A 14,190-nucleotide genomic window follows, 5' to 3' on the forward strand; every position below is an offset into this window, starting at 1 on the left:
GTATTTGTGTACATTTTTGCCCTTTCCATAGAGAGGTGCCCCTACAGAGAGTGAGAAACTGGAGTAATCACGTACAGTGTATACGAACCATGGTATCTAGAGATAAGACATGTTAGTGAGAATAGACAAGGACCTGGTGAGCTGCTGAAAGCCACTGGGCTCTCAGGGCTTTGGTCCATGTTGAGATTGGTGCATTGCGACCAGCAGGGGGCGCTGTTGGACTGCCCTGTGGTCCCTGTACAGCTGCTCAGGGAGGACCCATCACTCAAGAGAGTCTGGGCCTGTGTGCTGGGCCCTGTGCTCCCTGATGGGGACTCAGCAGCTGTGTCCTCTCAGCCTTGGAAGACTCCCCTGAGCAGGGTCCTGTGTGTGGTCTCAGCAGGTGCTTCCTTCCACTGCTCTCCCCAGGCCTGAAGCCAACTGCTATTCTCCTCAGTGTGTGGTGTGAGCTGATGTCCAGCACCAGGGCTCAGGGAAGGGCTGGTAGGTCACTGGGTGGAGCCCATTTGCAGGGACAGTCCCTCCAGTCGCAGAGGGTGGAGGAGAAAAGGAGGCCTGGGGCAGCCTGGCCATTTGTGATGAGCAGGGGCTGGGTCAAGAGGCCAGGACTCCTGTCTTTATGCTCCACTATCAAGGTACATGTAGGGTCAGGACTTGGGTAGTGGGTCCCCGTTCTCAGGCTCCATCAGTCCCTCGGGCTCAGATATTGAAAGGTAATACTCTGACACCTGTCCATCACCCATGAGGGTCTGTGTTTGCAGGTTCCCTGTCACACCTTGTGCTGACCCAGCTGCCCTCCCTCTCTGCATCTCTGGGATCATCCGCCAGACTCACCCGCACCCTGAGCGGTGGCTTCCGTGTTGGCAGCTATGACATATACTGGTTCCAGCAGCAGCCAGGGAGCTGTCCCCGGTATCTGCTGAGGTTCTACTCAGATGCAGATAAGCGCATGGGCTCCGGGGTCCCCAGCTGCTTCTGTGGTTCCAAAGATGCCTCAGCCAAGGCAGGGCTTCTGCTCATCTCCGGGCTGCAGGCTGAGGACGAAGCTGACTATTTCTGTGCTACAGGTCATGGCAGTGGGTGCAGCTACCGTTCTTCACAGTGTCTCAGATCACAAGGAAGTAAGTCCTGGAACCAGAGATCTTGTCTCTGAGACTCTTGTTTTGAGAAGCTTCTGTGCAGGCTCCTGTAGGGGAGAGTCCCCTGTGGGGAGACTTGTCCTTGAGGGGGAGGAGTGACCCACAGACTACGCTGTTGCCTGAATCAGCACAGGTGTCCCAGGAACTCACCTGGGTGAGGGGATAGAGCCCAACTGCATATGTGCCAGGCTCTGGGATAAATGAAAAAGAATAAACACTTTGAAAATTATACCCTCAGTCTCTCCCTTCTGTTGTGTCTCCTTAACTACTCACAGAGAATGAGTATAAGACCACAGTCCTGGTCTTAAATTGTATGTTTAGAGTCCATATGTTGACACACACCCTGGTCACAGACACAATCATCTCTTTCTCTGAACCAGCCACAAATAGTCACAGCTTCTTCAAACACACTGACATCATCCCCCCTCCACAATCACCCTGTTATTCCCTCTGTTCCGGCCTCCCCCAGGTCTTCAATCTCTCTCTCTGGCTCTTCAGGTCTGAACAGTCTCCACACTGGGATTTCAGAGAAAAGTGACAATGTTCTTGCTGTCACTTCCAGTCTCCAGGGTCTTCCTCTAGGGAGGACAAGTAGCAGAAATTGCACCAGCTTGAAATTCCTTCATCATCTGCTTCCTGTTCTCATACCCAGAGTGTAATTCCCACTTCCCAGCAGCCTCGGCCGATCTCTGTAATATGTCAATAATATTATTGTATTTCTAAAATATGAATGTTTATTCAGTCTTTGAGGATTGGCACATAAAAGCTATTGGTGTATTTAATTTTTCATCCTCAGAATGACTGAGGCCCCACAGAAGGTCCGTGTTGACAAAGGAGAGAGTGGTTTCATACTTTAACATATACCAACTGTTTTTCTTGTGGCTGCGAATATGTGCTTCTAAAACTGTCAGGATACTAACTCAGCCACACACTTTTCCTCCATCAATGAAGTCCCATTCATTAGCCCCTTTCCAAGATGCTCTCCACTGGGCGCCCTAAGGAGACACCAGCAGAACACAGGGCACAGTGAGGAATGGCTGTCATGTGAGGGGGCAGGAAAAGGGGGCTGCATGGTCACCTCCTGTCCTATGATTCCTATGACCTGAAGACTGCACAGCTGTGAGATTTGTGTCCTCAGGATCAGAAATGGACAGATGTCTTCCATTCCATATGCCTCAACCTTCTCACTCTGAGGATGTGTTACCAGAGTCCATCTCACCAAATTCCTCTTCCTTGTGTAGAATTACTCCTCATGCGAGGGATGTGACCTTCCAGACACTGGCCTTCTTTAGCTCCAAGATCCAGAAGCCTGGAAGTTCTTACAGGGAGCCTGCTCTGGGGATGGGATTGCATGGATCAAACCGCAAGGGGTGGGAAAAACATAAGAGGGACAGAGGGACACTTGCCCTCATGCTTGGACTCTGAAGGAAAGCTATAGTGATAATACATGGAGAACATTCTCATTCTGTGTGTGCGTGTGTGTGTGTGTGTGTGTGTGTGTGTGTGAACCCTCTCTCCTTTTCCTCTCTCACAGTGTCCTTGAGTCCACAGTTTCCAGGCCTCTCTCTCCCTCCAGAAGTCAGGGTCAACCTGGGCTCACCCAGCCATCCTCAGCATTACAATCTCCAATAGGCAGAATCCCTATCGGCACTAACACCAGCGATAATGAGGGTAACAAGGTTCCTGTCACCAGGACAGCCATGACATGCCCTGATCACCTGCTCTCCTGGGACGAGGCTGATGCTCAGGAGTCATGGAGGGAATCTCTGTTGCTGTGGGCAGCTCAGCTCTGGACTATCTCTGGGCTCTAGTGTGTGCCTGAGGCTGGTCAGTACATTGATTCTGGGGAAATAGCCTGGTGATGGCAACAGGAGACACAACCTCCCAGGCTCTCGATCCTGGATGTCACTCCCTCAGTCACCCTCGTGACACCTCCAGTTGGCTGGACTTCTGCTGGAAAGTCTGTCCCAGATCAGGGCCACAGGGACTATGATATCAGGGACACAATCCCCTTTATCTCCACGTCTCCACCACTCACCTGTGGGACCTTTAACAGAATCCTCTGGGTCCAGGTGGCCTTGGGTAATAGCAATTCCTTGCTCTGCTCACGGGTGGTGGAAGGAGCACTTGCTCTATGTGGACATGTTGGACACGAGGTACGGGGACGAGAGCTGTGCGCACAACAGAGGGTGGTCTGACCTCAAATTCCTCTGTCCTGGAAGCTCTGACTGGGTGTGGAAATTCCATCACTGAGACGGCTCTGAGGTTCAGAGGAAGAGCCCCTCTTGAGGTTTCACTGGGCAGCATATCCGGCTTCCTAGCTGCAGCTCCAGACCCAGGATACAAAATTTATGATTTTTTTAAAAAAAGGGATTTTAGAAAAAGTTTACAGACTTCTATCTTCAAAGTAGAACAGAAAGCATCCCTTCCCCATTGTTGTTGCATCCATATTTTTAGACCAATCACTACGCTTATTCCCTCTACTGAAAGTACATATGTGGGAAAAGGATACTCGTGATTGCACCTGTATCTTCACAGGACTTTATCCTTTAGTTTCAATCAATCCTATTGAGGAGGACTTTGCATAAAATAACACAAATCCATTTTATTTTATTTTTTTTTAAAGATTTTATTTATTTATTTGACAGAGATAGAGACAGCCAGCGAGAGAGGGAACACAGGCAGGGGGAGTGGGAGAGGAAGAAGCAGGCTCATAGCAGAGGAGCCTGATGTGGGGCTCGATCCCATAATGCCAGGATCACACCCTGAGCTGAAGGCAGACGCTTAACCGCCGTGCCACCCAGGCGCCCCCACAAATCCATTTTAAATACGCATTGGGCTCAGTGGTGACGAATACATAACCACTGTCACTGGATCCGGTCAGAGCATCTGCAGTTGTTACTGCTTTTCTCCTAGAACTTCTCTCAGGATTGCCCTTTGTGCTGAGGGCAGTGCCACACAGAGCCCGACATGCCAGGGCTCCTGCAGAGACTTGTGTCTGTGCTAGTAGGACAGATCCTCGGAGGGAATCACTGCCCACAGGGTGCAGAGATCTGCTGTTTCATGCAGGTGGAAACACTGACAGATGACCAAGATTTACAGTGTGTTTCCCTCTAGAAAGGCCCATGAGGGCTTCTACCCACAACCTGCAGAGAACCATTCCCTGTCTCCTCAGAGCTGTGGGAACCTCAGAGCAAGGGCAGATCTGCAAACCAGGGGGGAGTCACACAAGAAGAAAGTGCACAGTGTCCTTCACAGAAGGGCCCTGTGTCCATGCGGAACCATCTGCTCTGGACTGGGTTCTTATCTAAAAGGTGTTTGTGTAGAGACGCCACCTCAGTCGTGACCCCTGAACAGCCAAGATCGCCATGGACAGACTCGCCTGAGGAGTCTGAGTAGAGCATAAAGTCTGCACTGAGGTGATGGGAGGACACGTAAGGGGACAGCTGCCCGTTCCTCATGCAGGAAACAGTGGACAGAGCTGCAAGGATATAGCCACTGTCTCTGATGGGCTCTGGTCACCTTGTCACACAAAGGTGTGTCTCGTACTTGCCACCAGGGGGTGCTGTGGGCCATTTCTGAGGAGTCAGTGCTGATCAGAGCTGGGACCTGCCACCTGTGCCCTCTGTTTAGGGCTCACAGCTGTGACATCCCCACCCCCTGCCCCACAGAGCCCCTCCCCTTCCCATCCCCCTGACATCCTCAGGCAGAGGGACCTGACCCCGGGCCAGGGAGGGGTCAGAGAGCTGGGGTCTCATTTGCATGGACAGGCCCTCCCTCTCTCAGGGGATGAAGAGGGGAAGGGGAGATTAGGGGAGGCTCTGCTCAGCAGTGGGGCACAGAAGTCAGGACCAGGGATGACCTGCACCATGGCCTGGTCCACTCTTCTCCTCACCCTCCTCGCACACTGCACAGGTGACTGGAGGCAGGAACAAGTAAAGGAATCCTGGGAGGACATGTGGGTTCTGCGTCCTCCTCTTCTCTGCACACCCCAGCATCACTCTCTCTGTGTTTCTCCCCCTTGCAGGGTCCTGGGCCCAGTCTGTGCTGACTCAGCCATCCTCTGTGTCGGGGGCCCTTGGCCAGACGGTCACCATCTCCTGCACTGGAAGCAGCTCCAACATCGGGCGTGGTAGTTATGTGAGCTGGCACCAACAGCTCCCAGGAACCGCCCCCAGAACTGTCATCTATAGTAGTAACAAGCGACCGTCGGGGATCCCGGATCGCTTCTCTGGCTCCAAGTCTGGCAGCTCAGCCACCCTGACCATCACTGGGCTCCAGGCTGAGGATGAGGCGGATTATTACTGTGCATCGTGGGACAGCAGTCTCAGTGTCACACAGTGCTCCAGGCCTGAGGGGAAGTGAGACAAAAACCCACTTGCGCCATCTGTATAGGGGGACACACGCCAGCAGTTCCTGCTCAGCTTAGCCTGTGATGCTCCTTATTCCTTTGCTGACGCCCTGGGCTGGGTCCATCAGGGCATCGACAGGGAGCGAGGCTCTCCTGTCACTCCTGTCCTCAGAGTCACTCAGAGCAGCCCATTCCTCAACAAAGAGTCTCCATGTGAACAGAAATTTTTGTTTCATCTGCTGGGGTATTTTTCTTCTAGGCTGGACCATATTAATTTTTTTTCCTTCTGATTTTTGAATAAAGCAAACATTTTATTTTGACTCTGAAGATATCATGGGACCTCAGCACTCCCCATGTGGCACTTGAAGAATAACTCAGTCCTGTGGCATCAGAAATTATTATCTACTTGGTTATAAACGGTGCTGCTACCTAGTTTTGTCTTATTTCCCAATTCTTGGAGAAATAGATGCCCACTTAGAATTGTAAAAGTATTAAAAAAAATTCCCACCTTTTGTCCGTGGAAAAAGCCTGCATATGAATGATTATACCTGTTTCATTTTAATCACTAAAAAGTGAAAGCAACCAGAAATCTGTCCACAGAGATTTACCCCAGGTTTATATCTAATCACCCAAACATGGAACTGATCGGAGATGCCAGCAAATAGGCAGCACATTTATGAAAAGGGACAGAATACATAGTATGGTTAAAGTTACATCACATATGGGAGCAGCGAACACTCTGGAGAGAGTGCTAACATCTGCAGTTTCTGGGAGGATAAAAGAGACAACAGAGTTGTGAACAAAGGAAAATGTTTCTGAGCGACAGAATAATTCTATATGACGCTGTCACGGCACTGAAATGACACGATGACACTGTCAGAGTCACTGAACACTGTACAGCCACACGACAGAACGCAAAGTGTGCAGGTACAACTCATTTGGGAGGTTTGGAGCCCAGAATGGGGCACAGAATGTGACAACTCCACGTACCTGCAGCACAGACCTGTGATCCCCGCTCAGCGCAGGGCTCGGGGGACGCTGCTGAGCTGAGTGACGGTGAAAAGGAGCAGAGCCCGTCCGTGTAAAGTCATAAGAGACTTCACGTGAGCTCTGTGCTCTAGTAGGTAAGCTCGCGTCCCGTGGGGAACAGGCGGATTATGTTGATGGGGCTGTGATGTGTACAGGAATTGAATAGATAAGTAAAAGGATGGATGGAGGTGGATCCTGATTTCTCACTTTGGGAAAGGGAATTCAGACATGACCAAGGGAGGAGGCTTGAGTGAAGCCTGTAGCTGGTCATGGATTAGAGCTGGAGCTGGCAGTTTGGAATCATGTTTCGTTTGATTGGGTCCGATAACTGCATGTGGAAACAGTCACCACTGGGTGCACGTTCCTGGGTTAGCTGACTCATCTATATGCCCTTTGTCTGTCTGCTGAGCGGGACTGGAAGCAGTGACACCTCATAGCCATGAGATACATTGCCCCACATTTTGCTTTTTAATACCATTCTCCTGGGAAGGGATGCAGGCTTCTTTGGGGAAACATTTCATTCCCAGGGTCACCTGGGTGGCTGAATAGCTTAAGTGTTTGCCTTCGGCTCAGGTCATGATCTTTCCTCCTTCTCCACACCTTAGGCCAAGCACAGACAGAGGGACCATCACACAGAACAAACACATTTGCATGAAGAGTCTGGAACAGCGAGACCCTCAGGGAAGAGAACAGTAGAAAACAGGGGAAGAGGGGTTTCAAGGCTCAAAGTGAGGCCTCAGCAGCTGAGTTCTGGAGGCATCTCCCCCTGCCTTGGACATCTCTCCCCTTCACCTCCTTCTTCAATCACTGGCCTGGGGAGGTCCTTTGGGGCAAATGACAGGATGTGAGGGACACATTTTTGCCACCTTTTCTCCTGGAATCCAGCACAAATGTTCAAGCATCCCATTCTTTCTACCACCTTCTCTCCCTACTTCCAGGGTCCAGGTCAGACTATGCTGGTCTCACCATTTACAGAGTTTGGGTATCTGTGTAAAAAATAAAAACATAACTATGAATGCATGCATATACATATAAAGGAACATATAGAATATTTATAATATTATATGTTAAAATACTTACATGTTTATATAATATGTATATATCACATCTAATGTGTAGTATATAATCAGTAATAAAATATCTTCACTGAAACAAAAAGCAAAGCAGAAGGCATCATGAGAGAATGCTAACAAATATGCAAGACAATTTCCAAGAACGTTTAAATAGACAGCATGTGCCCCAAACTCATTTCTAATCCCAGAAAATCCATGGCACCCAACCAACATGAACAGTTGTAGATACAATTCTAGGACAGTTCCATGTGTTAATATAGACACGCGTCGTTGAGCGTATTAGCTAGAAGAATCCAACATCGATTGGGACAATTCCCCTTGACCTCCAGGGAAGAACGGGCTGAAAGCAGGGCCTTTCTGTGGTCTCTGGAGGTGAGCTTACAGGAATTATGGAGGGGGCTGCAGACAGCAAGAGGTAATGAGGCATGTGCCCAGTGTCCCAGTAAGAGTCTCAGGCTCTCAGTGTCGATTCTTTAAACACTTTGGGAGAGGTCGATGGGGATATTGGACACACTGACAAAAGACACAATGCTGTTCCAGCCTGTGGTGGGCAGCATACACTGTGGTCATTCTTTGATACAAAGCACAGATCAAACAGACCTCTTACTTGGGCCAAGCCACATCTTGCAAGGGCCACCAGGAGAGCTGCTCTCTGCTCCTTCTGCATTGTCATGGGCTCCTGGATCCTTGGATTTTTCTGTAATACCTGGATTGAAGATTCTACTATTCACTTCTGCGTAAAGGGAATGGGGGGGATTGTTTAATGGGTACACAGTTCCCATTTGGAATTATGAGAAGGGTCTGGAAATGGAGAGTGCTGGTGGTACACAGCATCGTGGGTGTGCATAGTGCCACTGAACTAGTTTTGAATTTCACATTATGCATATTTTGCCATAATTTGAAATTTACTAGTTCAAAATCCAAACTATATGTAAAAGTTATTCTCACAAAAATCTCCACAGCTGAATAAAACCTAATGAGCTTCTTTTGCTTCTTTTTAATTAAGACATGCTAAACTAATCTGTCCTCCACTCCCCCTAAGATCCATCTCTTGCCTGTTGCTGTCTGTGACCCACACCTGCTTGTGCTTAGCTTCCACTTTCACTTGTGCTGCTAACACCAGGAGGCCTGCTGCTGTTATGTAGGTCACGCTTTATGAGGTCAATGAAATGTTGTGGTTGACCTCTTGAGATCCAACAACACAGCTCTAAGAAGACATGGTGAGTGGGCTCAGTCTTGTCAGGAATGGGGTTGAAGAAGCCTACAGATGTGCCACCTGGACCAGCCCAGCTCTTCACTGAAGTGGACGTGAATCTCGAATGGGTAGTGAAGGAGAAGGCCTATTTGCATTGTCTGTATCCTTCAGATTGACGTCAGCAGCAGGGCCTGTCATTCACACCACTGAGTGATGCCTTGCAAGTTTCCTACAGTGAAAGTGATTAAATAGCATCCAGGAGAAGCTGTTCTCAGGACTCACGCTATGAAGCTTGGAGACCTGAGCAGTGCAAGGGCTGTGCTGTCATCATACAGTGCTGCCCTCCTAGTGGCTGTGTCATTCACCAACGTGTCTCAGCTGAGCCCCTTTATGGGTCTTGTCCCTGGGTAAGGGATCGCTCAAGGTCACTAACTCTCCCAAAGGCAGCCTGCATGCAATGACTGACTGCTGCCTGCTTCCATGACTTAGTCCTCGAATTTCCCCCTCAGGACTCTAAAAGGCCATCGCAGCTCCAGACTCAACACAGAAGGGGCTGGCTTGGTGCAAATACATTCCTCACCCCTGAACAGCGGGTGACCTTGAAGATATCTATGGAAAATCTCTATTTCAGTGTCTGTTGCTGGGAAAATGATGGGGACAAAGAACGTCTGACACTTACAGGAATGTGGGCTGGAAATGGCTCCTCCATGAACCATGAAGCTCTGGTTACGTTGTTACAAGAGAACTTAGGGGCGGGGAGAGGGATGGTTGCCATCCCTGTAGCTGTGATGACTAAACGTTCAGTTTGGATACGTCCCTCCTTGTTTCAGGAAAATCACAACATACCTGTGACACATATCAGCATATAATAAAGGATCACAATAATGAGGAAATGTGAGACAAGGGCTTCTTTATGCCTATTTGTTTGTACTGCAAATTGAACATGATTTAAGGAAATACCTTTTTTTAATTAAAAAATAAATCTTCTCATCAAACTGTCTCTTCTCGCAGATGACATGATACTCTATATGGAAACCCAAAAGAATCCACCCCCAAACTACTAGAAGTTATAGAGCAATTCAGTAATGTGGCAGGATACAAAATCAATGCTCAGAAATCAGTTGCATTTCTATATACGAACAATGAGACTGAAAAAAGAAATTAGGGAATCTATTCCATTTACAAGAGCACCAAAAATCATACGCTATCTCGGAATTAACTTAACCAGAGACGTAAAGGACCTATATTCTAGAAACTACAAATAACTCTTGAAAGACATTGAAGAAGACACAAAAAGATTGAAAAACATTTCATGCTCATGGATCAAAAGAATTAACATAGTTAAAATATCTATGCTACCCAGAGCAATCTACACTTTCAATGCCACCCCGATCAAAATACCAATGATGTTTTTCAAAGACTGGAACAAACAGCCCTTAAATTTGTATGGAACCAGAAAAGGTTCCGAATCTCCAAGGAACTGTTGAAAAGGAAAAACAAAGCTGGGGGCATCACGTTGCCGGATTTCAAGCTATACTACAAAGCTGTGATAAAAAAGACAGCATGGTACTGGCACAAAAACAGACACATAGACCAATGGAACAGAATAGAAAACCAGAAATGGACCCTTGGCTCTTTGGGCAACTAATCTTTGACAAAGCAGGAAAAAACATCCAGTGGAAAAAAGACAGTCTCTTCAATAAATGGTGCTGGGAAAATTGGACAGCTACATGCAAAAGAATGAAACTTGACCATTCTCTCACACCATACACAGCGATCAAATCTAAATGGATGAAAGACCTCGATGTGAGACAGGAATCCATCAAAATCCTAGAGGAGAGCATAGGCAGCAACCACTACGACATCGGCAACAGCAAACTTTTTCATGACACATCTCCAAAAGCAAGAGAAACAAAAGAGAAAATGAACTTGTGGGACTTCATCAAGATAAAAAGCTTCTACGCAGCCAAGGAAACAGTCAAAAAAATGAAGAGGCAGCCCACGGAATGGGAGAAGATATTTGCAAATGACACTACAGATAAAAGACTGGTATCCAAGATCTACAAAGAACTACTCAAACTCAATATGCGAGAAACAAATAAACAAATCATAAAATGGGCAGAAGATATGAACAGACACTTTTGCAATGAAGACATACAAATGGCTAACAGACACAAGAAGAAATGTTCAAAATCATTAGCCATCAGGGAAATTCAAATCAAAACCACATTGAGATACCACCTTATGCAAGTTAGAATGGCAAAAATGGACAAGGCAGGAAACAACAGTTGTTGGAGTGGATGTGGAGAAAGGGGATCCTTCTTACATTGTTGGTGGGAATGCAAGTTGGTACAGCCACTCTGGAACACAGTGTGGAGGTCCCTTAAAAAGTTAAAAATTGTGCTACCTATGATCCAGCCATTGCACTACTGGGTATTTACCCCAGAGATACAGACGTAGTGAAGAGAAGGGCCATATGCACCCCAATGTTCATAGCAGCATTGTCCACAGTAGCTAAATCGTGGAAGGAGCCAAGATGCCCTTCAAGAGATGACTGATTAAGAAGATGTGGTCCATATATACAATGGAATAATACTCAGCCATCAAAAAAATGATTTCTCAACATTTGCTGCAACGTGGATGGGACAGGAGGAGATAATGCTAAGTGAAATAAGTCAAGCAGAAAAAGACAATTCTCATATGGTTTCACTCATTTATGGAACGTAAGAACTGGGAAGATTGGTAGGAGAAGAAAGGGAAGAAGAAAGGTGGGGTAAACAGAAGGGGGAATGATCCACTAGAGACTATGGACTCTGGGAAACAAACTGAGGCCTTTGGGGGGGGGATGGGATACACTGGTGATGGCTATTAAGGAGGGCACGTATTGCATGGTGCGCTAGGTTTTATACACAAGTAATGAATCATGGAACTTTACATCAAAAACTAGGGATGTACTGTATATTGACTAACATAGTATAATAAAAAATATTATTATAAAAAAATAAAAATAAATAAGTAAATCTTCTCAAAAATAAAGAAAAATCTAATTAAAAATTTAAATGATCTGAACAGTCAAAGATGTTATACAGATGGCAAACACACTTGAGAAAAGATGTTCAACATCATACTTCAGTACTGAATTGTAAAATAACATAGCAATGAGATAGTTTTCCATAACCATGAGAATGGCCAACATCCAAAACAGAGATGACTCCAAAGGTTGGCCAGGACGTGGAGCGACAGGAATTCTTTCATTGCTGCTGGGAATGCAGGTTGGTAGTCACTTTGGAAAAGGGCTTGGCCATTTCTTTAAAAGTAAAAGTTGTCTCACCTGAAGGATCCACCGACCATACTCCTTGGTATTTACCTAAAGGAGTTCAAAACAACATGAACAAAAAAGCCTGCACAAGGATGTTGACAGCAGCTGTATTCATAACTGCGCCAACCTGGCAGGAGCCCACTGAGATGACTTTCCGGAGGTGACTGATGAATAAATGGAGGTGCCTCCAAACAATTGATCAGCGCTAAGATCTGAGCCATCAAGTTATGAAAAGACACGGAGGACATTTAGATGCATATTGCTTGGTGAAGGAAGCCAACCTGACATTGCTGCCCTCTGTAAGGCTCCAAGGATATAACACTCTAAAAACAAAACAAAACAATCTAGGGAAGCCTGGGGGGCTCGGTTGGTTGAGGGTCCAACTCAATCTCGGCTCGGGTCATGATTTCAGGGTCATGAGATCAGGTCCCGTGTTGGGCAGGTGCAGTGTGGAATGGTATTTTTGCTTCCTGCACTGGGGATGCTGCAGACACCCTTCCTCACCCCAGGAGTGGAGACAGCACTGGAGCAGTGGAGACGTTGGACACAGACCTCAGTGAAGAACCACAGCAGGGGGTCTGAGCTGAATGTGACCAGGAATCTGAGGCCTAAGAAAGGCCTGGGCATGGACTGTCCTCCATGGATTGTGGCCAGGGGATCCACAGCCATGCAGCTGGGGGTGCTCTGCTCTGGGCTCCAGCGCCCTTGTCTCCATCAGGGGGGAACAGGACTGGAGTGGAGGGGCAATGTAAGCCCATCTCTGGGGTCCATGGGGTGAGGGCAGCTGGGAAAGCAGCCCCCGCCTGAAGCTGGGCCCAGTATCTGACTTTGTTTCCAGGACCTCAGTGCTCAGGTGGTCCCTCCTCGCCCCCTCCCCATGACAGATACCAAGTAGAGGAAATGGAGGTGGGGAGCAGGGACAGAACGCAGTGCTCCTTCCCCAGAGGCTGAGGGGATGAGACAGAGCCTGCGGCCCCACCTCCCTGTGCTGGAGGTGCTAGGCATGTGTACGTAGGGAGAGAAGTTTGGGGTCCTCTCCGTCCCCTCTTCTTCCTGATGTGCACTGTCCCAGGCCCTTCAGCCTGACCTCGGATGCTCCACACTCACGCATCCTCGTGACCCCTCTTGAGCTCCCCCTGGGGTGTGGAGGTCTGCAAACATCACCGCCAAACACATATTCACTGTGCTCAGCCCTCCCTGGAACATTTACACGGGAAAGACACAGAGGGGCTGTTCTCACCTAACCTGACACCCAGCTCACCACTCAGTGTCCTGAGCAGCAGGTAGGACGTCACTAACACACATGCGGCAGGAATGATGAAGGGACTGACACAGGAGCCGGCCTGGACTGAGGGCGTCTGCTTCCAGGATTCCTCTCACCCATTCTGGACACGGGGATGGTGACCAGGGTTGCATCCCAGGATCCTGTCCCTCCTACATGTCCACACATGCACCAGGGACTGCTCACCACGCCTGGACACCAGCCGCAGGCCGTGGTCACTGCTTGTTGCCACTCAAAGACAGGGTCCATGATTTCTGGTCTTGGAATTCAGTATTTTCTACTTGTTTCTCTGATCTTCAACTCTTTTATGAACAGAGAAGCATCTCATTATGTAATGCTCCACAGCAGTAAACAGAGCACCATCTGATGGGTCAGTCAAAGCAGAATCCCCCAGTTTTCAGTATCCTCTTCATCGTTCACTCCCCGAGCTCCTCCTGCTCCACAGTCTGGAGCATCTGCTGTGAGTACAGCCACCTGCATCCCTGCCTCCTGTTTTCCTGCCTCAGTTGTTCCTCCCCAACCACATAGGTTCTTCAGTCTTGTCCTGTTGTGTCCACCTTTCTGTTCCCCTGTGCATGCTGTCACCAGGTGGTTTCCCCCACTCTGAGAAATGGCCATGTCCCTTCATGGTTTGAGCATCTCCACACCCTGTTTGATTTTTTCTTCTATGAGACCATGTGGAGAACACAGTCTTTCCTCTCTGGAGACATACTGTGAGGCCCTCCTGTGAGGAGATCCCTACATGTCCCAGGGGTGGGATAATCTCATTATTTTATATGATTCATGGTTTATACAGATTCTT

General features: G+C 48.1%; 1 gene segment (V, D, J or C); it reads left to right on the top strand.

Annotated features, from left to right (window-relative positions):
• Positions 1-4,996: 4,996 nt before the first annotated feature.
• Positions 4,997-5,504, top strand: LOC130542585 (immunoglobulin lambda variable 1-40-like). The segment is given in 2 exon segments: positions 4,997-5,054; positions 5,167-5,504. Coding segments are annotated over 2 exon segments (396 nt in total).
• The last annotated feature ends 8,686 nt before the right edge of the window (positions 5,505-14,190 follow it).

Source organism: Ursus arctos, unplaced genomic scaffold (genome assembly GCF_023065955.2).
Source record: "Ursus arctos isolate Adak ecotype North America unplaced genomic scaffold, UrsArc2.0 scaffold_39, whole genome shotgun sequence".
Lineage (NCBI taxonomy): Eukaryota > Metazoa > Chordata > Mammalia > Carnivora > Ursidae > Ursus > Ursus arctos.